General features: G+C 40.0%; 1 protein-coding gene across 5 annotated transcripts in view; it reads right to left on the bottom strand.

Annotated features, from left to right (window-relative positions):
• Nucleotides 1-27,427, bottom strand: part of MPP7 (MAGUK p55 scaffold protein 7) — a 236,151-nt gene that overhangs the window by 100,832 nt on the left and 107,892 nt on the right. For all 5 annotated transcript variants that reach the window (XM_056136933.1, XM_056136941.1, XM_056136950.1 and 2 more), the window contains exon 3: nucleotides 19,918-20,036. In XM_056136933.1, the coding sequence (XP_055992908.1) occupies nucleotides 19,918-20,036 (119 nt within the window). The remainder of the gene's footprint in view (nucleotides 1-19,917; nucleotides 20,037-27,427) is intronic.

The raw sequence follows: 27,427 nt of genomic DNA, 5'->3' as shown, positions 1-27,427 counted from the left end.
CCTGCCTTAGCTCATTTTTATACTTTCCTAATAGAAGCATTTATGGCATTTTGTAAATTCCTCTAAAATAGTTCCCCTTTTACCACATCCCACCAGTATTTATATATAAACATTAGCATTTGGTTCTAGGTAATGAACTTTAAGTCATGATATTATGTGTGGCCCATACATTACATAGCTGTGAATACATCTGTAAATTTCACATATGTCAGGACGGAACTAATTTTTCCTGTATATCACTGACATCTACAGTAAAATGCACTGAAGTCTGTCAACTTTTTAGCTATTTTTCTTTTAGCACTTTGTCAGAGCTACTTGGAACCAGTGGACTATATTTCCCATATCCTCTTGTTTGCAAGTCTATATGATACTTAGTATCTAATGTTTGTAAAGACTCAATTTATGAACACAGTTATTTTCGATATGTTCCATGTACTGAACTTCTGCACAATTTGTAAGAATGAACTTAATATATTAAATGATCTAAAAACTTGGGTTCTTTATTTTGAAGTTATTCTTGTGCATGATTACAAATGTAGAAGTGGATGGTTTTTCACTTCGTGACTTTCTCTGTCTCTAGAAGCCCCTTATGTCAATGGGGATTGTTGGGACAATTTTTTAGCCACTTTCAATTCGTTTTGGTTTAGCACTCATCCTAATTTTGGCACTCATTCTGACTTTTGACTTTAATAACCTGATGTTTTCCAAAGAGTCTGTGTCTTGTTGTTTATATAACTCAAAATGTTAGGGAAAAAAAGACAACTTATAACCTATCTTTCAGGACACTGTTTTATTTTTACAACTAATTTTTTGGTGTGTCAGTCTGTAGTTTTTCCCTTTTGCACTAACTGCCTCATTTTTTAATGTTATTATGTTCCTCCTCCCCCACCCATGGTCCAAAACTTATATATTCAATTATGAAAAGAGCCACCTTGAAATTTCCCATGCCATATATGTTTTGTTTTGTTTCACTTTGTTTGAGGAGGGGCACACCCCACAGTGCTCAGGGCTTAAGCCTAGCTCTACACTAAGGGAGCACTCCTGGTGTTGCTCAGAGAAGCATATGCACTGTCAGGGATGGAGCTCCAGTCAACTGCATGCAAGGCAAGCACCTTATTGCTGTACCATCTCGAGGGCTCCTCTACTGCATATTTAACTTAAACACTCTTTTTTGCTCCTCCTCACCAGTACAATGTGAGCTTTTGACTACTTCAGATAATACCTCCTCTCTCCGAAATCACGGTGTGTAATATGGTGCTCATAATATCACAGTTCTGCCTTTATTTTAGATAACCAAATTTGAGTTTGGAAATGCATCTTATATAACCGATATTAACTTAGAATTATATATATGATAATATCTTAATTTTACCATCACCCCTCTTGGATCTTAGGTCTACCATTTGAACATCGTTTCCCCTTAATTATTCTCCAGAACTTCCTTTCACATGTGGCTAATTTGGGAATTGGGAGGTTTTTTTTATCATCTTCATTTCACCTTGGTCCTAGAAATTCATGTGCCTAGCCATGAGTAGAATGAAGGCTCTCTTCTTTCAGCATTTCTCTGAAGCTTTACTAGCTTTGGGGCTTATAGTTTTGTTGTTGAGTTGTCTCAATACCTGGTTCACCATTTGTCTTTTCTCTTAATGCATTTTTTTTTTTGCTTTTTAGGTCATACCCGGCAATGCGCAGGGGTTACTCCTGGCAGTGCTCGGGGGACCATATTGGATGCTGGGAATCGAACCTGGGTTGGCTGCGTGCAAGGCAACACCCTATCTGCTACGCTATCGCTCCAGCCCATCTTAATGCTTTTCAGACCTTTTTCTTTGGTGCTCCATGGTTTCACAACAATCTTTACAAAAGAGGAGACAAATACGTATATTTAGTCTGCAACTTAAGCCAGTGTTCTTCAACCTTTTCATATCTACATCTCAGTACCTGTTCAGGATATTGGTCTATGTATTAGTTGTCACAATCAAGTCATAACTACTAATGAGAATCAGTAGTCCAGTGGTTTTCAATCTTTCTACACCGACAGCCCATCAATCAAAGCCCACTGATTTAAGTCATTGAACCTACTGAGGTTTTGATGTCATAAATTACATTTCAGTATTCTTGTTTTCCACTGAAATGTGCCTGTTTGTTCCTGATCACACCTCACTATGGAGCATTGTTGGAACAGATCTTTCATGTGTTTGTTTTCACTCTACCTCTGGTAACAGAACTATTCAGGGGTTTTCTGATATTTATAATAGTAAACAACAACCTAATCACACCATTGACTTAATATAGTAATGCTGGTTCTGCAATTTGTATTCATTAAACCACATTCTGGTGTGAGTCACAGAGGATACACAATGGTGTCAATGTGTTTTTTTTTTTTAAAAAAAAGCAAAACCTTTCAATATTACACAATGTTTCTAAAAGTTCAATCACAGAAAAATGTCACATTAAATATTAAAATGTAAATTAATAAGCACCTTACTCGGTGTCAGGTAACATGACCTGCTACCATCAAGATAAAAAATAAGTTTATTGTATGCCAGTTGAGAGAGCTATATTTAGCAACTAACTATAATTACAGTTGGTTTTGCTTTTTCACCAATTTTCAATAAATAAACAGATGTGAATAAAAGAAAATGGAAACAAAGCTAACGAAAATCAAAAGTGTAAAAGAAAAAAATTTTACAGATGTTACCTTTAATTTTCCTACCATTAAAAATTTTAACCTTTGTAAACTATTAGTGAGGAAAGTTTATTTTCCTTATGGGTTCGTATTCTGATGGCTGAAGAAAAATAATTGCTGGGTTGACTTAGTAACATTACGTGAAGGGGGCCAAATTGTGGAATCAATGGCATTTCAATGGAGCTCAGAAATGTTAAAAAGTAAAAGCATATTTTCTCACCAAAAAAAGAGAAACTATAATTTAGTTGGGTTTTCTCTACACATTTATTGAACCTTTTTAACAAGTATGTTGTTAACTGATTATGCTTGGAACCAAACTTTTTAAGCATACCATATTTTAAACTTGGCAGGTCAAGTATTTTATGGAATACTCAGATAAACAAATCCTTGGTAACACATGCACACATTTTGGGTAAATCTGGATTATGAATATGCTTGCCTAGCATTTCTAAAGTTTTGCTCATTCTTTCAATAGCTACACAAATATATATTATTCACATTTATATCATACATATCTCACTATAGCTCATTCTTTCTATATAGCTCTCATTTCTCTCTCTCTCTCATACACACACACACTCACACACACCACTGGGCTCATAGTTTTATACCATCTTTCTTGTTCATCTTACTCTCTCGTTCATGTTATGCTCCAAAGAGGCTCTCAAGAGAAAGAGAGAAGGGTGGTTGCCCTCTCTGTACCCTGCAGTCATTCAAGAACCTAATATCCTTCCAAGTAAGTGGCTCCAACATCCCCTAGATTCTTAGACTCTTTCCTTGAACCCTAGACGCACTCAATAATTTTGCCCAAGCAGCAGTCATCACTACCCCAGCAGCACAAGAGAGCATGTGCTAACGTCTTTGCAAATTTCACAAACTGCCAGAGCTTGGATGATGCTATGTACTTTCATTGGCCTATAGAGAGGATGATGTCATAGACTTTGGCAGCACAGTTTCATGAAGTTGCAAGATACCAAATCAAACTGTCCTATGAATTTCAACAGCATATTTTACCAGAATGTAACTTAGGACCTCAAAATACTATGGATAATTGTTTTTAACTACAGTAGAAATAAATATATCACTAAGCAAAACTGGTGATTTAGAAGTAGAGGCTATTGAAACTGTATTTTTTTTCTAAGAAAGCTAGACATTATTCAATCCTCTCCCCACTTCTGATTTATACAGGAAGGTTTTAAAAAGCTCTCTGCAACACATGCACAAATCTTATTTCATTCTAGGCTATTGCTCTATTCTAGACATATACATGCGGTATTTATGCTTCTGCCAAAGTTGCTACTGTTAAGTACTGAAACTCAATTATACCAACTCAGATTGGGTGGGTATAAACAGATATTTGCCAGCAAGAGGTAGGCACAACGCTGCTTTCACAATCACGATGAAATAGTGCTTTTTCATCAAGTTCCAAAGAAAAATAAATTGAGTAAAAACTGAGTTACAAAAGTGACACCAATTATACCGATTGCTCCTTGTACAACTAATTACATGCTTGCCCAAGAACAGGATTAGCAAGTAATTAATCTTATTCTCAGCGTTTTCATTTTAACTACCACCAGCTTTAATACTTTATTCAAATACTGATTCTGCTAAGTGACTGAATGTGGCATTTTTCTGACTAGTAGTAGTACTTATAACACTTTAAACTGAGTACTCACTCTGGCCAGATACTATTCTAAGTAACTCATATGAATTCACCCCTTTAGTATTTTTAATTATCAGATAAGCTTATGATTTCTCACACTGTGGACTGGTTGTTCTTCATTAGGTTTGGTTGAGATCAAATAAAAGTTTCAAGTAATTCTAAAAAAATAAATACAAGCCAAGAGGAGGACAGATGGAATCACAGACTCTTCTCCAAAAATGGAGGTCTACCTCGCAGGCTAGAGACTTCTGAAGACATTTATCCTATTGCTCCTACAAAACCTGTACTTAAAAGTAGCCTCATTGATTAAGAAAAAAAAAATCTAAGAAAATGGTTGGTTGTGATATAAGAAGCAAATATATTACAACAATGCCACTAAAATACTGTGATTACAAAACTGAGCAACTAACAACAAATATGGTTCTCTGTCCACAATGCACTAAAACTATTATAGCACTGTAGCACAACGAGCTTCCAATTAGCATTTTCACATCTCACTATTATATAAAGGCCAAAAACAGATATTCATCAAAATCTTTTCAGAGAATAAAACCAAAGCAAAGGGGCAGAGGGATGGAGAAAGAAGCACTGTGAGTGAAACCGAAATTTATTTTGATTCTTTCATTTGGAGGTGGGGAGGACATGTGGCAGAGTTCAGGGAGTATTCCTGGCTCTGTGCTCAGGGATCATTCTTGGCAGGACTTGAGACCATGTGTGGTGCCAGGGATCAAATCTAGGTCGACTGCATGCAAGGCAAGCACCCCATCAGCTGTACTATCTCTTAGACCCTAAAAGAGAATTTAAAATGGAACCCAAACCATTCTACCAAGTACCCATTAACCAAGAGTATAGAGATTTAAAAAATGGAGTCAACCAAAGTCAGACCATCTGTGTTCAAGGCCAGTTCTATTGTTTCACTGATGACGCACCCTTCAAGTTGTACTTCATTCTTCTAATCTTTACTGGGGTGCGAAAGACTAGCACATACCTTAGAGTCATTAGAAAAATGTAAGGTATTCAAAACTTTGAAAAGAAGCAGAGGTAAGTTTGATTTGTTTTTAGCTATTCTTAAATTCTACAGCATACCCTTTTAATAATCTACAATATTGTGTGAAAGTAACAAGGCTCCTTATCTTTCCTCTGAAGAATTAAAATACTCAAATCTTCACATGTTAAACAGAAAAATGAAAACTCAGACTCTTAGAAAGCAAAAACAGGAGAAAGACAAAATAGAACTCTAACCCAAAAAGGTTACTGTGTACCTAAAAGAACTTCTAGAAAGACAGAAGAAAGAGCAGAGGGGAGAAAATCATCCAGAGTTGAAGGACAGAAGTCGCCAAATCAAAAAGAAGTAAAATCTAACCATACATAGGCAGAAATGCAGCATCCTGCCAATAAGATGTGAAATTTTGAACCCAACCCACGGTCACGGTCACGGTCCTCCCATTGTTCATCGATTTGCTCCAGCGGGCCCAGTAACATCTCCATCGTGAGACTTCTTGTTACTGTGTTTGGCATATCGAATACATCACAGGGAGCTTGCCAGCCTTTGCCGTGCGGGCGAGATACTCTCGGTAGCTTGCCAGGCTCTCCGAGAGAGGCGGAGGAATCGAACCCAGCTCAGCCATGTTAGCTGCGTGCAAAGGCAAATGCCATACTGCTGTGCTATCGCTCCAGCCTGAACCCAACCCACTTAAAAATTTTTTTAATGTTTAGAATGGTGCTGACATTTGTGGTTTTAATATACACAGAATCTCAGTATCTCGTTCACCATCACCCAAGTGCCTAGACCTCCCAAGCTGCCCCTGACTACTAAGTCAGTGATGGCTGGAGGAATCACTCGAGATGGAAGATGTGTGCTGAAAGCAGATGAAGGACCAAACATGATGACCTCTCAGTATCTGTACTGCAAATCATAATGCCCAATAGTAAAAACAGAGCAAAATGGAAATGATCTGCCATAGAGGCGGGGGGGTGGGGTCTGGTGGAGCTGGCGGGAGGGATACACTGGTGGTAGAAAATGTACACTGGTGGAGGGAAAGGTATTCAATCACTGTATGACTGAAAATCAATCATGAAAGCTTTGTAACTGTAGCTCACAATGATTCAATTTAAAAAAAGTGGGGGGAAATAAATAAAGATTAATAAATCAAAAATGTGTAAATTAAACTTTATTTTGTCTTATTTAACTTTACCTAATTAAATGAGATTTAATTAGAAAGAAAATAGTATGTATAGATAGGGTTTGGTACTATCTGTGGATTCAGGTATCAACTGGGGAGACTGGAAAGTGTCCCCTATGGATAAGGGGAACAAGGACCGCACTAAAAATCTGGCTGCATCTCTGTTATAATTTAAGTGAACAGTTGAATATTGGTTTCTAAAGTCATGAGACTAAGACCACCTTGACTGTATTTTTTTAATATCATATCCCATCCCCTAACACAATGTACAATACACATTTTAAAAATTTATATGAATGAGTCATACAAGAAAAAACTGATTCCTTGGAAATGTAGTACATTATTAATCATAAATACCTCTACCCTGAGCTCTATGGTTTTTTAAATTGGCACCAAGAAAGTTCAGGAGGTTTTCATACTGTTTTGGCCTGAGTTCCCTTCTCTTTACTTTGAATCCATCAGTGTCATAACTGACAAGTTCAGCGAAAGTCTCAGATTTCCTAAAGGAATGAGCACCATCTAGAGGAAAAATGTGTGATTAAAAAGTACCTTCGGGGGCTGGAAAGATAGAAATGCTTTTGCAGTTCAACCCAGGTTCAATCCCCAGGTACCACATCTGATCCCTCAAGAACTACCAGGAATGACCCCTGAGTACAGATTCAGGAGTAAGCCCTGATCAGAGCTGGAAGTGGCCAAAAACTAAGAAAAAAATAAAAAAGGCCCTCCCGTTGATCATCAATTTGCTCGAGCGGGCCCAGTAACGTCTCCATTGGAGACTTTGTTGTTACTGTGTCTGGCATATCGAATACTCTCAGTAGCTTGCCGGGCTCTCTGAGAGGGGCAGAGGAATCGAACTTGGGTCGGCCATGTTGGCTGCGTGCAAGGCAGACGCCCTACCCGCTGTGCTATCGCTTCAGCCCAAGAAAAAAATAGTTTCAAGTAATAATCTAAATTTAGCAGTCACACAGTAGTCATTTACCAAGTATTTATTCAAATTAAAAACCCAAGATGCCTCTAAACTTTGCCAAGTTATGACAACCAAATTTCTATCATTTGTATTAGATATTTCAATTTAAATAAATGAAAATTATTTTTTAAACTTTTTTACTGAATTTATTTCTTCTCATCAGTTTTCTTTTTTTTTTCCTTAAATTTTTATTAGTGAAACACCATGAGGTACAGTTGTAGACTTACAAACCTTTGTGCTTAGTACTGAGCACTTGGGCTTTTAAAGGAACTAGAAGTAAAACAGAAATGAAAATGAGAAATGCTGCTATGCTCCAAAAATGCAACAAGAAAAATCAGTTACTATAAAAACACTCAATGCACATGTAATATGTAGTCTGACTTGAAGACTATGAGGTTTGGGTTTGTGGTATTTGGGGGCGGGGGGATGTTGTTAACGGTTCTGGGGCCATACCAGGCAATGCTCAGGACCTACTACTGGCCCTTATTCCAGGGTCATTCCTGGCAATGCTTGGTGCTGGGGGTTGAACCAGGATTAGCCATATGCAAGGCAAGTGCCTTAAGTCCTGTACTCTCTCTTTGACCCAACACCAGAAATTTTAACAATTTTTATAACACATTAAAATATCCTTATCATCATTTACCCATAATAAAGACAGATGGAACTTAACTGAAACTGACTGAAAATAAACATTGTCAATGATCTATAAAAACCCATAATCATTCACTAAGCAAATCCGAGGGATGTGAGTGAGCATCCATTACTTAGTACCCCACAGGGCATCTGTGAAATGAATGGAAAACAAACTGGGCAAGACAGAGGCCAGGGTGGAGGTATTCCAGGCTCTTTAACAGCAATCTTTCTTGACATTTGCCTCCAGGCAATGTGGAATGTACAATGGAGCATTATACATAGATTCTGCCCCAAAAGAACTTGACTCAGTGGACAACTGTATCCATAAGTACACTACGTGCTACAAATACATTATATAGATGCTTAAAACCAAATAGGAATATTAGCCCAGTGCGTGCTGTCTCAGAGGAATGCTCTAAACTAGAGCCAGCATATAAAATACACCAGACATACACTTGGCTGAGGACTGCACACACCTCAGACTTTAGTGCCTGCTCTCCATTAGACGAGACCTACTGAGCTCAGGATTGTGTACCAGACAGCCAGTCTCTAAAGATGCTGTCTTCTGTTTTTAAGGCAGAGGCTTTCCGTGCGTGGGAATACTTCAACTCTATAAATTATCAGAAAGAGCAGAGGGAGCACAGAACAGAAGATATTTACAAAGCACATAAGCAAATCAGGATATGTGATGTCATTCCTATAAATCAACTCGGAAAAAGGCAAATAACCAAAAAGAGAGAGGCAGACATTAGAAAAGACTTCAAAAAGGAAACTGGAATGGCCCACAAACATGTGTTCAACCTCCAGTATTCAAATAGAGAGAAACTCAAACAAGGAGATACTCTAACCAACCCCGTTGGCAAAAAGTCAAATCTAACAATTCCAGGTTTAAACATGAACAGAAAGAAATTGGAGCTTTCCGTTTTGCAGGTGAGAGCATGATATAGCCTAGTCTCAGAAGAGCAACATGGCACAGTAAAGAAACTATGTAAAGTCAATTATGTAGAGTAAACTAAAGTAAAAGGGCCAGAGAGATAATACAGTGGATAAATCAATTGCCTTGCGCGCACCAGATCTGGTTTGATCCCCAGCACCCAACATGGTCGGTCCTGGACCCCACCAGGAGTGATTACTGAGTACAGAGCCAGGAGTAAATCCTCAGCACCGCCAGGTATGGCCCTCTACTCAAAAAAAAAAAATAGTTAGGGCTCACCTCTCTGTGACCTGGCAACCCCATCTTTAGGTAAAGTACCTGGAGAAGCACTCAGAGAAGTGGACAGGGGAATCTGTGCAGAAACTGTTGACTGCTTTGGGGAGATGATGGTGGTTTCCAGATAAAGGAAACTGATAGCCACAAGACACTGTTCAATAAAGCTATCCATCAAGAGAAGGACTTGTGGAGGTATGAGCCAGCAGTGATGGGGCAACTGCAGCCTCATGGGATGGGGGGCAAAATCGGCATGTCCTTCACACCCTACCAAGGTCACAAGTTGCCCCCCCATGAGAGGGTCTCCGGCACTGCCATGGCACCAGAGGCACACAATCCAATCTCATAATTATCCAGCTTTTGGCAGAAATCCCTCTAGACTTAATTAGTAAAATATCAGAAATCCAAAATCACGCGGCCGCTATTGAGGCCACACAACCTCATATGGTCTGCATAACCAGCAATAGAAAACAAATTATTTCACAATGCCTTTTCAGCAGTTCTGATTGTTGGGAGGAAATTCCAAATAATAATGGTGCATCTTTTGTTGAAATAATGAATGTAATCAAAGTAGAGAGAGAGTTAAGTAGAAATGATCTGCCTCACAGGCATCAGGAGGGGTGGGAAGGGGGGGTATATTAGGATTCTTGGTGGTGAAAAATGTGCACTGGTGAAGGGATGGGTGTTTGATCATTGTATGATGTAGACTTAAACCGGAAAGCTTTGTAACTTTTCTCACAGTGATTCAATAAATAAATTTTAAAAAGAATAGAAAGAAGGACTTGTGAACTAGTCTTGTACATCTACAGAAGCAATAAAAAGGAACGAAGCAGAGCCAATTGCAGCATTACACATCTATCTCCTGAAGTGCAGTGGCGTAAAGTGGGACTTTGTCAACTTTTTCCACTCCCCTCTTTTTTTTTTTTTGGTCTGAGAAAATTTTATGTGACTCGGGTATGTAGGTATATAAGTATAAAAGAGGCCTAACAAGTCAAAACATCTACAAAAAAGTAAAGTATAGGGAAATTTTGGAGGAAATATTTTTAAATTGCCCATACAGGGTGGCAATCTCTGTGTGAGGGCTTAGAGTAAGGGCCTTGCAAGCATATGGTCAGGAGTTCAAGTCCTTCAACTCCCACTGCACCAGCCAGACCTGGTTTGATCCTCAGCACTCCAGATGATTAGTTTCAAGCCCCACCCAGAGTGATTATTGAGAACAGAGCCAGGAGTAAACCCTCAGCACAGGCAGATATGCCCCTCCACTGAAAATAAATAAATAAATAAATAAAGAGCACTGAGCTCAATCCTGGCAGCCCAGCTGTCTGTGATCCCCAGCAACACACACATACAAAACTAAGTGAATAGGGAGGTTAGAAAACTGTCAACTCAATACCTTTCTCAAGAATTTCAAGTCATACAGTATTAATTTTCACTGTAATTTTACAAAACAAGAACCAAGAAATTAAAAATGCAAGAACCAAAGTTTACCAAGGCAGGAAAATAACATACTGAAAAAAATCAGCAATGTGATCAAAGGGATAAGGTAAAGGTAAAGGTAAAGGCCCTCCCGTTGTTCATCGATTTGCTCGAGCGGGCCCAGTAACGTCTCCATTGGAGATTTTGTTGTTACTGTGTTTGGCATATCGAATACATCACGGGTGGCTTGCCAGGCTCTGCCGTGTGGGCGAGATACTCCCGGTAGCTTGCCGGGCTCTCCGAGAGGGGCGGAGGAATCGAACTCAGGTCGGCCATGTTGGCTGCGTGTAAGGCAAACGACAAATAGTACAAACCCTCATACAGAGCAGTAAACACAACCAACAAAAAAGAAGAAACCTGAGGAGGAAGAGGGCTCACTGTGTGCCCTACTACTGAATTTGGCGTATCAATTCCCTCACTCCTCTCACAAGCATGCAAGGTAGCTATGACCATAATGTCCCTTTTATAAAGAAAATGAGGCACGGTGAAATATTTCTTGGCACTGCCAGAATCTGAGCCCCGGCTTCGAGCTACTCCTATGGCTAATATGTTTGCAAGAGGCTAGTATGAGCTCAATATAAATCTCTCAGAAGAGGGCACAGAACGATATGCCATAACCATGCTGCCAGACCCTGCTCCAGGCTGTTTCATTTGGGGTAACCCAGAGTAGGGTAGGTAAGGCCCCTCCTTGCCCCAATGGAGCCAGCCCTGGCGTTGTGACATCTGATACTTTATACCACTAATCTACCAAGAGTAGTGCACCACACGTGATGGAGTTTAAACTAGAAGGCAACCAATCTTAGGGGGAAATACATTTATACAGATAAATATACAAGCACACAAGGCTCAACCTTTAACAAAATATTACTAATCTCAGAGAAGGGCTTAACAGTTCCTGGGTGAATTACAACAATCTTCACACACTTTCCTCTAAGAAACCTTTCCTGTCTCGATATTAGCAGATTATTCAAAACAAGCAATAGAAAACAAATTATTTCGGTTCTGCTTTGGGGCAAGATTTGGATGAAAATATGGTGGTGGGAAGGTATAATGGTGGTGGGAATGGTGTTTGAATATTAAATGTAATCAAATATTGTGAACAACTTTATAAAAATATTTTTTTAAAAAAAAGAGGGTAGAATTAGAGCACCTGTTTGCACAATACTGCTCAGCATGCAAGTGTCCAGAGTGAAGGCAAGAGGAAAGGGGAGGCCAAGCAAGGAGAATAAAACACTCATGAATCTAAGAGAAAAATGGGAAATCAAGAAAGGGGGTGGCAAAAGATCCTAATATGGTCTGAAAGAGATTTTAAAGTTGCACTGGGCATTTCAGGACTCCTCCTCCTCCTGGGGCTGGAGAGATGGTAGAAAGGTTACAGCACTTACCCGGCATGCAGTCAACCCCAGTTCAATCCCTGGCATAGCATATGGTCCCCCAAGTACTGCCAGGAATAACCCCTGAGCACAGAGACAAGGAGTAGCCGCTAAGCACTGGCAGATGCAACCCAAACCCCTCACCTCACCACCACCACCACCCCCAAAAGAATCAAAGAACACAAAAGCACTAATTTTCAAATTATTTATCTTTTCAAAGATAAATGGGGGCTGTAACAATAGTACAGCAGGTAGGGTGTTTGCCTTGCACACAGCTGACCTGGGTTCAATTCCCAGCATCCCATATGGTCCCCTGAGCACTGCCAGGAGTAATTTCTGAGTGCAGAGCCAGGAGTAACCCCCAAGCATCTCCAGGAGTGACCAAAAAGAAGCAGCAGGGTGGAACGGGGGGGGGGGGGGGGGAGGATGGGGGGTGGGAGGGATGCTGGGACCCGTGGTGGGGGAGGATGGGCACTGGTGGAGGGATGGGTACTTGATAATTGTATAACTGAAACCCAAGCACAAAAATTTATAAGTCTATAACTGTACCTCATGGTGTTTCACTAATAAAAAAAATTATAAAAAAAATTAGAAATTGAGCTCCCATTTGACCCAGCAATACCACTTCTGTGCAATTACCCCGGGGATATAAAAAAGTATAGTGGAAATGACATCTGCAAAAAAAAAAAAAAAGATAAATGCATACTTATATTCCCTGTAACACTACTTACAATAGTCAAGATACAGAAACCACCCAAAGGCGCAAGGACAGAGCAATGGAAAAGAAAGATGCAGTGGAAGACAGGTGAGCTATTAGAAAAGATGAAATCTTGCCTTTTGCTTTAATATGGATGGAACTGAAAGAAGTCATGCTAAATGAAATTATGAAAGACAAGTATTGGATGTCATCACTTATAAAGGAATAAAGCAAGGGAAGCAACAATGTCCAACATTCGAGACTCTGACACAGAATTACGATTGCGAGGAAGTGGAGGAGAGAAGGCTGAGTGGTCCACTGGACTGTGGTAGAGGGATATTGGCACTTTGGGGGTGGGTATAGTGTAGTGACATTGTACCCCTTGAAAAATTTATACTCTTGTAAAACCATGTTTCTGCAATAACAAAAATACATTCAAATATATTAATGAATAAAACTACTTTACTCTAAATGAAAACAAATTATGCAGATTCGTTTGTTCTTAAATGACTCCATAACTACCTGGTAACTGGACTTTGAGGACCAAACCAAAATGCTGGATTAGGCTTTCAGAACTTTTCAAAACAAAGAACATCAATTTCTTCCTGCCTTAATCTTAAAGCAAGGACTTTAAAATACTTGGCCCAGAGACTGATGATGGTGAATTATTACTTAGGGTACTGGAATGAACAATTCCCTCAGCCAGTCATTTTTTCAACTAGATATGCACACCTGAAGATTTAGCAGTACCTAGTAAGGAGGATATTAAGGACCTGACAACTTCACACTTAGGTGTAATCACTAGGAATGTCCATTGCCTCCCTGAGAGAAATCCTCTTCTCTAAAACTGGAGAGCAGTGAAAATCACCTCTACAAGGCAAATGAGAGGTCTAGGTAGTTTCCACTCCACCCATTCTATTCTTAAATTAGAATTTATAGTAGGAAACAGAAATGTTCCATGTTCATTTTTGTCAATAATTAAACCCATGAATCCCAGTTTCAGATGACAATTCTGATGCTCCCTGTGTCATACCTCCATTTCTTTCTCTTGTTGAGCAGAGCTATCACCTGTAAGTTTAAGGGGTCGGGGGTGTTGGCTATCAAAATCAGTACCTTATATGTGCTGGACATGTGTCTGTGTCCTTTAGAGCTATGTCCCTGGTACCATTGCTAGCTTTCCAAAGACACTGCTTTGCTGTAGTAACTAGACCCTAGGGGCAGGACAGAGGCAGTCAAATCTTCCCCAGCCTGGCTCCTATTCACTCATTCCCAGTCCCGGGGCTGAAGGCTCTCCACAAAGCTCTGCACGTAGCCAGTGTTTTGAGAGTATGAATTACAAAGGCAACAATTTGCTCAAAGTCTTAGGAATTCCGTATCTCTGGCAAACTGTACAAGTGACTGCGCCTGAAAAAAAAAAATGTAAACTATAACGTAAGAAATAACTTTTGTCTAGTGGCTACAACCAAACTGGTGGGACAATTACCTTTGACTGGCCAAGGAGCCTTACCAGATGCTGATACCCAAGTGTCCATACTGGCCAGCCAGGTGGCCAGCGATCATTCGCGATGTTTGGCTCTCTTTTCCTTTTCCTCCCGGCCAAGGCAAATGGTATTGCAGAGGCAAGTAACATAACCTTCCTGAGAGATTTACTCTCTGAACCTCACACCAGCTCTCTCTTCCCCAAATAGAACTATTTGTTCATAAAGAGCTGTGACCCAGCAAGCATCTTACGAAGTAAATAGTTCTGAACCTTGACTCTCACACCTACAGTAAATATCGCCTTCCCACCACCCCGGTATGATGTTTTTCATGGCTTCTATATTTAAAGTAATAAGTAACCTAAAGAGCCTGCCCAGGAAAAAAAAAAGGCGTATAAAACCACTGTTCAAAGAAATTCTCTTTTTTATAGTTTGATTGTATCGATCATCCTGGAAATAACTACTTTGCAAGCAAATCTCAGAGCACCAATTAGTAAGAAAATTTGAATTACTGAAAGCTTAAAATCAAGCATTACTTTCAAACTGGCTTTGCATGTTCTACAGTTTCCAGGTTGGGGATATAAAATTATTGAAGCGTGAAATTATGGTCTTATTTATGGGTTGTGATGTGAGCATCTGCTCAGCACTTAGACTCAAGACTAAGATTTTTCACTTTTGAAATTATACCAAAATTCATGAGCACTAAAAACTTTAATAACCATATTAACAGCAATTTAAAAATAAACTCCTATCAAGTTTTTTTTTTCATAGTGTTTTCACTAGCCAACTAATCTGACCATGAGCTCATATCTTTTTATTAAAAACAGAATTTCAGGACATCTTTTAGGGTGTTTCTGATAACACATATGACCACTACTTAATATTTAATAGTTCTTGCTTTTAAATTAGGACTAATACTAGGAATTCGTTTTACCTTCCAAGTGTTCATATTTATTAATGAATCAGGCAAACACCTAAGAGATTATTGTGGCACTTCTAATACTATCTGAATTTTAGTTATCTGTATTTCTTTGTTTATTATGAGTGTGATAAAACACTTATTTGTGGGGCTGAAGAGATTATACAAGGGTTAAGGTTCTTGCCTTGCTGGAGGCTGACCCCAATGGGATCCCCAACACTTACCCTGAGCACCACTAGGAGTGACCCCTGGGCACTGTTGGATGTGGCCCAATCCCCCTCCCCTCAAGATAAAACAGCATAAACTGCAACATACCATTACAAGAAGGTGAAAAACAATACCATGGGATGAAACAGAAATCTATCTGATATGGAACTGGTCTCCAAACTAAAGAACACTTAGAGATCCATAATAACAAAAAGAAACCACTTAAGTCAGAATGTGGATAAAGGAAGACTTGGAGTTTTTATGCTGCTACATCTGAAGAGAACGGAACTCTCTGGGTAAATGGACTTTCAACTTCCCCCTGGAAATTTAACTTCCTTAAGCAAACTAAAAGTACTAAAAGTGCTACCCAGTTGCCACTGAGGCTATGAACATTTTCCAGATAATTCCAGTGCCACTTCCCCACACCACCCAGCTATACTGTCCACTTTGAGCAACACTGGCACAGACAGATAGATCAGTGGGACCAAACAGAGTACCCCCAAACAGACCCACATAAATAAATAAAATCAATTCATCTTTGACAGAGTGGCAGAAGCAAGGAACAGTCTTTTCAACTACTGTTTCGGAGCTGGGAACAACTGGATATTTATACGCACAAAATTTTCACTCACACAAAACTCAGTGGAACAGAAAATTAAATGTAAATACAAATCCACAGAGCAAGATAACAAGAAAAATCTGGGTAAACTTGGTATGACAATAAACTGTTAGATACAACTCCAAAAGCGCAATCTGTGAAAAAAAGAAAGGTCATTAAGCTAAACTTCATTAACACAAAAAACTTCTGTTCCGTGAAATAATCCATGAGAAGAACGGAAAGGCAAGCCACCCCAGGAAATGTACACAAAACACAAACCAGATTTGTAACTCCCCCCCAATACTCCAATTTGTTAGAATTCAGAAGGAGATAAACAACTAAAAATGGGGCAACAAAGATCTTCAACCAAGAAGAGACGCAGAGATGACAAATGTGGAACATGCTTGCTTAGGAGAAGCGCAAATTAGAGGAAAGAATAGCAATAAGTTACCGCCACACATCCATCACAGGAAAGTTAGGATCCAAACTTCCTGACCATGTCAGATGCTGACAAGGAAGCAAAGCTGCAGAACTCTCATTCGTTGTGGGTAGAAATACACAACGGTATGGTCATTTTGGAAGACAGTTTGGAAGTTTCTAGGAAAACTAAACAATTTACCCGTGTAACCCAGGAATTGTATTGTAAATATTAATGTAAAATACATTAAACACTTGGTCCAATACCAGAAGATTTTGTATAGGGTGTTAGCTGTGGATATGATGGTTTTAAAAGAAAAATTCGGAACAGGAAAATTTAATAAAAGTTGTGAGGATGAGGTTTTAGAATGACAGGTGAAAGATTAACACATATAAGACCTGAAAAAAAATGTCACACATAAGAATGGAAATCTCTTTTGTAAGATGGAGCAAAACAAGAATAAGGATTTACCTGACCCAATGAATATGAAAATCAGGCTTCGAGACATACTTTGGACCCAACTTTTACAAATATACAGAACCTTGAAGCATATAATTTGTGTCCTAACCTCATTTCTAAATTTATCATCTTCCCTTGTGTTTATCTGGTATTTCTTTACTGTAAACTTTAGTTTTATCTTTAGTCATGTTATGTATACTTTTTGGTAATGTGGTTTAAAACAAGATAGGGCATAAGACTTGTTTAAATATTACATTCGTTTTTAAATAAGGTTGGTAGTTATGAGTTTCCTTAAAAAAAAAAAGATTGTTTTTTTCTTAGTTTTTATTGCGTTTTTAGGGTAAAAATAAAAAAATTCTACTTCCTTTTTAAATAGTTGTACATATATACATATATATGTATACATATATATATATTATCTTGTTAGTTGCCTCTATGGATGGAGGCAAGAGAGAAAAAGAGTAGTAATCTGATTTTTGTCCTTTTGGGATTCTGCAATATTTCAACAAGCATCACTTTGTATTTTCAAGAGATTTCCAGATAATGATTGAATTACTATGCTTCTGTGATTTCAATCTTAAGGAGTGCAGGTAATTCTCAGCTTGATGCTAATAACATTTTGTTACATGATTACTCCTGCCAGATCCTGGCTAAGTCCAGGTGACCAAACCTGTCACAGACTCTTGGGCACTGCCTTGTCTTCACTGTAAAACACTGAGCAGCAAGTAAAATGTATTTAAAACTATGTGGTGATTTAATGGTCCTTTTATTTATTTGGAGGGCCGCATTTGGTGGTGCTCAGGGTTGACCGTTGGCTCTGTGCTCGGGGCTCACTCCTGGAAATGCTCAGGGGACCATATGTGGTGCCAGGATTCAAACCGAGGTCAGTGGCATAAAAATATTTTTAACTTAAATTTGATAGCAATTACTGGAAAATACTTGGAATGCCACATGTTATTGCACTATTTAAATGCTGGCAACAACAACTGTATGCTTCCTAACCATTTCTTACTGACATACTCTGAAAATCAATCTATACTTAAAACTCTCCCAGTGTAACCAAAAGATTTTTTTTGGTGTGTGTGGGGGGAGAGGAGGAGGGGGAGAGCAGAGCTGGCAGTGTTCGGGAGTGGTTTTCAACAGTGCTCAGGGACTACATGGTGTCAGAGCTCGAACCCGAGGCCTCCAGCAAACAAAGACAGGATCAGCTTACTGAACCATCTATTCATCCCACAAATATCTTCTTTTACACTTTTTTTAAAGTTGCTTTTTGTATAATAACCATCTTCTATTATTTTGATTCACAGCGGGTAGGGCATTCACCTTACAAGCGGCCAACATGGCCGACCCGAGTTCGATTCCTCCACCCCTCTCAGAGAGCCCGGCAAGCTCCCCGTGACGTATTCAATATGCCAGACACAGTAACAACAAAGTCTCCAATGGAGACGTTACTGGGCCCGCTCGAGCAAATCGACGATCAACGGGAGGGCCTTACATGTTCTAATAATCAGTTTTCCACCATACTTTTTAGTAATGTGTACTTATACTTGCCTAAACTGCATCGCCCAGAATTTAGATCTTCATTATTTTATTCAAAACTCACTACCATCCTTGTCAAGTCATTTCCAACTTAGACGTAAGAACATATTATAAATGAAACCATGGGGGCATGTTTCTTTAAAGATTACGGCATGATAATGCTGTCCCCTTGAAACATATCTCATTCCTCTTATCAAAAATATAAAATAAATTTAAAATCCACAGCCATCCTACTTCTATACAGTTGCAGGAATATTTTCATGATTGCCTCAGGAATGCTTATGACTGAGTAATTCACAAATTTCAAGTACGTCTCAAGACCATTTTTAACACATCCCAAGCCAGCAACTAAATTACCTAAAATTAGCCTGAACATAAAGTTAAACGTGGCAATTATATAACTAAATAAAACATCCTCGTCCTGAAAAGTGTTGCTTTGAAATGTAGGACAATACCACATCTCCACACTTCCACTTGCTGGAAGCACACTAATTTCATCATCTTTGACAAAGAACACAGAATAAGCATTCTCCTAGGCTGAAAGCAACTGCACTGAAAGTTACTCATTTGCTAACCCCATTCATCAATTAAAATCCTTCTCCCGAGGCTGCCAGCCTTAATGAAGTTTGTTGAGTGTGGGTCTAAAGATTATGAAGGGATCACAGGTTTCTAAGAAAGATGCAGCTTTTTCTCAATCCGGATTACATGTGAGAAAATGCAATTCCTATTTCCAGAAGCAAGCGTGGCATATTTTTCAGTAAGTTTCTTGTTCCCATTTTACTATTTCCAGAGTCCTGATCACTCCCAGGGTCGCTGTGGCAAGATCTGATTTCTGGTAGCTGATGGCATGACACTTAAACTAAAACTGTCTCCAAAAGCTCTTTTGACTTTTTTTTCCTCCTTCTTTTAATTCAGTGTATTTATACACGAAATACCATTTCAGTGGCACCGTGCCAATGGAGGGGGGAAAAGCATGGTAGAATTTCAGTTGACTTTGTTAAAGGAAATTATTTTAAATTAATGTGGCTACTGAACCCCTGCCATCCTTAACCTCAAAAAATATATTCCTTCTAATTTTTTGCTGCGAGCATTTATTTATTTAAGTTAAATCCCGGCTCATGAATGTTGACCATAAAGACGTCTAAACCTTCCTGCTACTATTTCAGCCTCTTTGTCTAAACACGGGCAAGCACATGTTTGCTGTATTAGTATTCATGGCCAGATCACCACCCGTAAGTGAAATCATCGATGTATTTTTGGTAGGATCTTTCGCTTCCACGCCCGTCAGCCAGAGGAAACAAGGCAGTTTTGTTTTCGGAGTGCAACAATCTCATCTCTGGTCTACTAGATGGTGCTCAAAAACAGTTTTCCATATGTTTTTCCGCAGAGAGAAGCTGACATCGGGAGGACTTACCTTCACCAGTGAATGCAGGCTTTTTTCGCCAAACATCTCCCAGAGGAAGGTCAGGTCTTCCTGGCTGTCCACATGTGGCTGCAGCTGGGCTGGCAGAGCAGCCAAGAGCTCATACAGACCTATAAAATGAAAATAAAACACAGAGTGTAATCTTGGACTGATCTCATTAATTTCGCTGAAGGTGTGTGTGTCAATGACGGTTGAAGCATGTGGTTTTTACTGGATTTATATGCTGGGCCATCAAGTAAAAACACTTCTCCAAAGCAGCAAAAGGACGCTTGACTGTTCTTCAATCTCAAAGCCGTCTGCCTTCACAGACTGGTGTTTACTCTTGCACTGTTGTTGACCGCAGTTCAAGTTGACACGGCCTGAGACAGAAAATGTGTGTCCAGGCTTTCAAGAGAAAGAAAATGCATACATTTTCACCCTTAATCATTATTACATTTCCCTCGGCACTAGCCCAGGAGTGAAATGAGTCATGAATAGGAAAAACTTCCTTAGAGGAGCAGAAAATTGATAGAGCGGTTCGTTAAAAAGGTTTTGTGGTTTCCAAACAGTTCCTAATGCATGGCTTCCAAAGCACTGGCATTATCTACTGTCCAAAGTCAAGTTCTAAAAATGTGAGACAGGAGGAAGGCTACAGTCTGTTCTGTGCTGTTACAGTCACACGCCTGAACACACAGTCTCACACGCCTTAGGACTGAGATTAAATCTGACTGTGGTCTGGGGGGTAGGCAACGCCCTATGCAAGTTAAGGGCACAGGCAGAAGTTTCTGGGGCTGTACCTCACTCCCAGCACCCTTGGGGGAGACAGTAGCACAGTGTTCCCCGGTAGCAGGCCACATACACCATCCATCTCCTTCAGGGGCCATCAAGTCCTGTCCAAGAAAATGTTGCAACAGTGCCTGCCCTCTTTAGGGAAGTGACCTGGCAGAAGTCACTGTCAACTCATAGCGTATGTTTCACTGTCCAGTGGGATTACATGAGGTAAAAAGGACAAAGTTCCGTCTACAAAAACACCAAGACCTCCTGGGATCACACACACACACACACACACACACACACACACACACACACGTGCACGCGCATGCTGTTTCCTCTGATTTGAGTAAGTGCCGCTACAGAAGGACAGTTTTACAAGCTAGTTAACTAGTAAAGCGCAATATATTATGAATTGGGGTGCCTGTTACCTGCCTCGAGCATTCTTTTAGTCTGATAACCAGTGACAACACACAGCCAAATGCCTTAAGTTCCACTTTCAAAGATAGATAATCCATCTTGAGGTAGCACATTAAACTCAAAGGCTTGAGGGCCCGTGTTTGGACAAAAACATCTAAAATACTCTGGGGGAAAGAGGGAGAAAACCTTTTCCAATTAAGTATTCTTTATAGTTTTTATTTGCCTCACTTTATATATTATATCACACACACACACACACACACACAGATAATTGCAACTGCCAAAACCAGTGTGGTTAAGTCAGAAGTTCAAACTATGAAATTATGCTTTTAAAAGTGTAGAAAGTCGCTATTATTAATTTTAGCGGTACTAAAAATAATTACCTGTTTCTTGGTAATATGATTTATTTGATTAATGATAATAGTTCAACCATGATGTTATTTATGTGACATAGTTCTTGGAGCATTAAAATAGTTAATACATTTGAACAGTCCCTGGCACGTGCACAGCTCTCAAAATGTTTCTTATGTCAGAGTTCCAGCCATTGTTATTAATTACTATTGTCATTCATCATTGTTATTACTGAAAGAGCAATCTGGTTGGATCAAACAGAACTTGGAAGAAATTCTAGGCCTGAACATTAAGGCATTTCACCTAACTTATCTGAGCCTTGTTTCCGAGAAGTGTTGAAAAAGAAATGACAACCTAATCATGTAGTAAAATTATACAGACCAAAATACACAAAACAAACACACATATGCATGTACAGTCATTAAAATTTGGAAAAGATCAACAGAACTGTATCCTAGTTACACAAGATTATTAGCAATGGAGGAAAATGGGTGAGGGGTACATGGGATCTCTCTGCATTTTTCTTAGAACATGTAAATCTACAATCATGTCAAAACAAAAGACACCATGGCAAATGTGGCTGGATGCTTTTCATGGAATAGTGCACGTGGCAGCATTCAAGCCCATGACTGGCACAAAGCAGGCATTCGATAAAAAATAAAGTGCCTTCCTAAATATTCCAAGCAACTTCTTGGTTTTTCATGGGAATAAAACATGGATAATTTTTAAAAATCATCTCTCTGCAAGAAAAAAATTTCTTATTAAGTCTGCACTTTCAGGTGTTGACAAACTTTAATGCAACCCCAATTTATACATCACCCCAGTTTGGTCCTCAAGTGACAATAGCAGTCACGTCTCTTCAGCTCCCACATCTGGGAACCACAGACCAAAGCCAGGAGAGATAAGACAAAGCCAACTAGAAATTAGACGGTTAGAAGCCAGAGCTATATGTGGTCTTAGTGTGGGCAGCAGAATCACTTCCATTCACATAAATTATACAGACTCTAGAAACCATCTCAGTTGCTGCTCTAAAATATTCTTACATTCACTTCTAGGAGTTCCAGAAGTGAAGAGCATTTTCAAGCCCAAATCTGATTAGACCTGGAGATCTAGAGAACAAGTAATGAGATTCAGGATAGCAAGCAGGATCTTTAAAATATTTTATAGAAATTGGGCTGGAGAGATAGTATAGCATGTAACCGACCAGGGTTTTATACCCTATACTCCATACAGTCCCCTGAGCACCACCAGGTGTGATTCTTGAACTCAGAGCCAGGAATAAGCCCTGAGCACCTCTGGGGGTGGCCCCCAAACCACAATCGGTAAGTTAAATTAAAAAAAAAAACAACCTTTTTACAGAAACCTATTTTGCCCTTGAGTAAGAACTGAGATGTGGGGAAAGAAAAACAAAAACAAAAACCACTCTACGGGGGCTGGAGCAATAGCCTTGCACACAGCCAACCTGAGTTCTATTCCTAGCATCCCATATGGTTCCCCGAGTAGCACCAGGAATAATTCAAGAGTAACCTCTATGCATTGCCAGGTGTGACCCAAAATTTTTTTTTAAAAAATCCCACTCTACACTCTAGCTGTTCAAGTTCACAAACACTTTGTTGCTATGAACATTCAGGGCAACCTATAAACCAAGCACTGTCGGTGGGTCTATAGATCAAAGACAAAGCAGAGATTCTAGACCTTCGGAGTTTATAATACAGAGGATAAGCTGCAACGGCCTGCAGGCCAGGGACCCCAAGGAAAATGGTCAATTCCTCCAAAGGAGAAAGGTGGCATCAGGAAAATCTTCAGCAAAGAAGTTAACATCTGAGGTCAATTTTAGAAGACTTCATTCCCAAGAATCAACATTTGAGCTCTTATATTCAGAGCAGACAGTTTGCCACCGAGGCTACAACTAAATATCGAACCCACCACTATATTCCATCCCACATGACACAGAATACATATCACATGTTCCCAAATTTAAAGAAATCCAAAATATCTGATCTCTATTTGCCCAAGATCCAAAACATGTTTTCTTCCAAGTAAAATATATAAATTGCTGATGAAATAGCAATCTCAATTTCAAGGGTGTTGTAAGATGTTTGTATCTGCTTATAGTACAAAGTTATAATTAGAAAGACATACTTTCAATTACCTATTAAAATATATTATTTGTTTTTTGTACCACACATAATTTTTTTTTAAATATAGGAGTACTGCTGGGGGCTGGATCAATAGCACAGCAGGTAGGGCGTTTGCCTTGCATGCAGCTGACCCAGGTTCGATTCCCAGCATCCCATATGGTCCCCCGAGCACCACCAGGAGTAATTCCTGAGTGCATGAACCAGGAGTAATCCCTGTGCATCGCCGAGTGTAACCCAATAAAAATATATATATATGAGTACTGCTAATATTCAGCCATTGATTAAGCTGACTGAACTGAGCACACATACCTTTTATGGAATCCTTTTGTCAAAATTCTTCACAATGACTTCCTGATCACAACACCACTTATATACTTTTTGCTTCTAGGGAAGTCATTTGAGATGCAGCATTTTTTTTTTAATTTTTGACTACAGAGAGGAATTCACTAAGACTCTAGGTAAAATGCATCAGTTTTTCATTTGTCCAGTAATGATATGTTTTCCATAATAATACCATTTACTTCTTATGCTCTTTTAAAGCACATCTCCTCTGCTTCTTAGCATTTGCAAATGCTAGGTGTTTAAACCCTCTCCAAGTCAAAAAATAACAACTAAATCTGATTTGACTTGCTAATTGTCCTTTAGGGATTTATTGAAAAAACAAAACAGAACAGAAACACCATAGTATAAGACTAACACCCAAGGACAGTAGAAACAAGGGCCAGAAGGAGTGGTGCATGATTGGAAGTCTGCCTCCAGAGCTGGGGTTCGAGAAGGCACCATTCATTGGGATAGAGGTAAAGGTAAAGGCCCTCCCGTTGATCGTCAGCGGGCCCAGTAACGTCTCCATTGGAGACTTTGTTGTTACTGTGTCTGCATATCGAATACTCTCGGTAGCTTGCCGGGCTCTCTGAGAGGGGCAGAGGAATCGAACTCGGGTCGGCCATGTTGGCTGCTTGTAAGGCGAACGCCCTACCGCTGTGCTATCGCTCCAGCCCAAGGGACCATTATGACAATGATGGATGAAAGGGATTGCTCAGAATGGGAGATGTGTCTGAAAGGAGTAAAGGACCAAACATGATAGCCACTCAGTATCTGTATTGCAAACAATAATGAGAGAGAAAGAGAAAGAGAGAGAAAGAGAGAGAGAGAGAGAGAGAGAGAGAGAGAGAGAGGAAAAGTGCCTGCCTGCTCAGATAGAGAAGGGACCACCAAGTTTGGATGTTTGGAGGACCTGCTCGGGATGGAAGATGTGTCCTGAAAGTTGACTACAGACGAACATGATGGCTACTTAATACTTGCATAGCAGACCACACACAACACTCTAAAGAGAGAAAGCAAAAGGGAATGCACCCCATAGGGGGTGGGGGTGGGAAAGGAATGGTGGGGGGATGGGAGCAATTCTGGTGGTGGAGAATGAGCACTGGTGGAGAGTACTTGGTCTTTGTATGACTGAAATGTAAGCAAAAAAGTTTGTAAATCCGTAACTGTACTTCATGGTGATTCATTAAATAATAATGATAATAATAAAAATGAAAGAACAGTGCCTGCCATAAAAGGCAGACTGCTGGGGGGCGGGGAGTGGTGGCAGGAGGGATACTAGGAATATTGATGGTGGGAAATGTACACTGGTAGAGGAATGGATGTTAGAACATTATGACGGAAACCCAATCACAAAAGCTTTCTTTTGTTTTTTCTTTTTTTTTTTTTTGCTTTTTGGGTCACACCCAGCAATGCACAGGGGTTACTCCTGGCTCTGCGCTCAGGAATTACTCCTGGCGGTGCTCAGGGGACCATATGGGATGCTGGGAATCGAACCCGGGTTGGCCGCATGCAAGGCAAACGCCCTACCCGCTGTGCTATTGCTCCAGCCCCCACAAAAGCTTTCTAACTGCATCTCACAATGATTCAATTATTTTAAAAAGTTTTAATGAAAATGAAAAAAAAATTCATAGACCTGAGCGAGAGGAGAGAGAGAGAGAGAGAGAGAGAGAGAGAGAGAGAGAGAGAGAGAGAGAGAGATGGGCAAAGTACAAGCAAGCAAGCTGACCGAGATTTGAACCTGAGTGAGAGTTGAACCTGAGCACCATAAAGCCAGGGGTAGTCCTTGAGTACAGCCAGTGTGGCCCCAAAACAAACATAAAAATACTCCCTAAAAGGTACAAGTGGCCCCCAAACTCTGAAAGAGAAGTGGCAAGCAGTAAATCCCCCTTCCGGGTGCAGTTCAGTTTCCACATCAGGGTCACCTAGAGAAGCTCACTAGGAAGCTATGAGGGGGGTTGGCTAAAACCCAAATGGAAGCTTTTGCAAAAGGGAAAAAGGTAGCCTGGGTGGGGGGAGGGGAAATGTAATTCTAACTCAAAGCACGTAAATGTCACTCACTAGATATTTCTGGCATGTTCTCCCAGCAGAAGCCTCGAGTATCCAGTGGGAAAAAAACAACTGAACAGCAGAGATACCTCATCATCTCCTGCAGAGACCCTCTCCAGACAAAGATGAGCATCAGGCCAGCTGCAGAGAAGAAATATTTAAAGGGCCCACGCTTCAATTTCCCAGTGCAGGCAACAAAGCCATGGACTTGGAGCTTGGGGGCAATAAAATCATATCTGGTTCAATTTTATGTGCTGGGAAGGGGAGGGACGGAGTATTTCAGGTTTTTGTTCTGGTGTGGCCATTCAGCAGGGCACAATGATACATATAGCCAGTGGGTAGAGAAAGCAGGGGTTCCCTTCAGAGAGGAACATACCTCAGTGCTTCCATTATGATCTGTCCATTTTGATGGTATACCAAGCCTGTGCCTGAAAAGCACAGCAAGAGGACTGCCCACAAAGCCTAAATTCCAAATGCAACAATAGCAAAGGAGGCCCACACCTTGCCCATCAAAAAGCACTCTCCACTCTCCACCCTACCCTCTTCAGATCAATGCTGCTTTCAAACATGAGTAATCCCTAAAATGGGCAAAAAGCACAAGGAACAGAGTGACTAAAAGGTTGAGGGACTGAGGACAGTGCTCAGAGTACCAGAAACCAATTGCAGAGAGACCAAACTAAAATTTATAAATCAGTTAAGATTATTAACTGGTGAGAAGGGGTGGGGGAGGAGGAGGGAGGGGGGAGGGACGGAAAAGGGGAAGGGGAGGAGGAGGGAGAACAGCAGGTAGGGTTCTTGCCTTGCACATAGTCGACCTCAGTTCAATCCTGGTACCTTATCTGATCCCCTGAGCACTGCCCATAATGATCCCTGAGCACTCAGCCAGGAGTAAGCCCTGCGTTCTACCAGGTGTGGCCCCAAAACAAAACAAAAAAAATTTAATTGGCTAAACCTGGTATCTAAGAAATTATTCTAATCTCTTTCCAGAGGAATGTGAGCTAGCTAAAGTCCTGAAAAATTATGTATTAATGAGATTGCTTTTAGTATAGTATAAATTGCTCACTTTACAAGTCAGTTTAAAAAGCAATCTAGCATGGGGACTGGGATCTTAATTTAGCTTACCTTGTTTATTTTATTAGTGAAATGTGCCACAGATGGCGTCTCTGTAGCTTTGCTGTGACGAAGAACAAACATATCTGCCATTTCTCTTAAAGAAGCCAATTGCTTTTCCTTCCCCCAACCCTCCCCAACAACTTATGGTCAGTATGTGTTCCTAAGTTTTTTCTGAACTTCTGTTAGCACGAAAAGGAGGGGGGTCACTTGTGTTTTTCAAAACTTTAAGTACTTTTGATGCTTTAGCCTCTTCAAGTAATTGTCTTGCTATTGGTTTTGCAATGCTGAGACATGAGGAGGATGATAAAACTAAAGTGATATTTGCTACCGTGATCTAATAATCTTTTACAGAAAAT

This window comes from Sorex fumeus, unplaced genomic scaffold (genome assembly GCF_029834395.1).
Source record: "Sorex fumeus unplaced genomic scaffold, SorFum_2.1 ptg000007l, whole genome shotgun sequence".
Taxonomy (NCBI): domain Eukaryota; kingdom Metazoa; phylum Chordata; class Mammalia; order Eulipotyphla; family Soricidae; genus Sorex; species Sorex fumeus.
The sequence above is the reverse complement of the archived record's forward strand: the minus strand, read 5'-3'. Positions and strand labels throughout refer to the sequence as shown.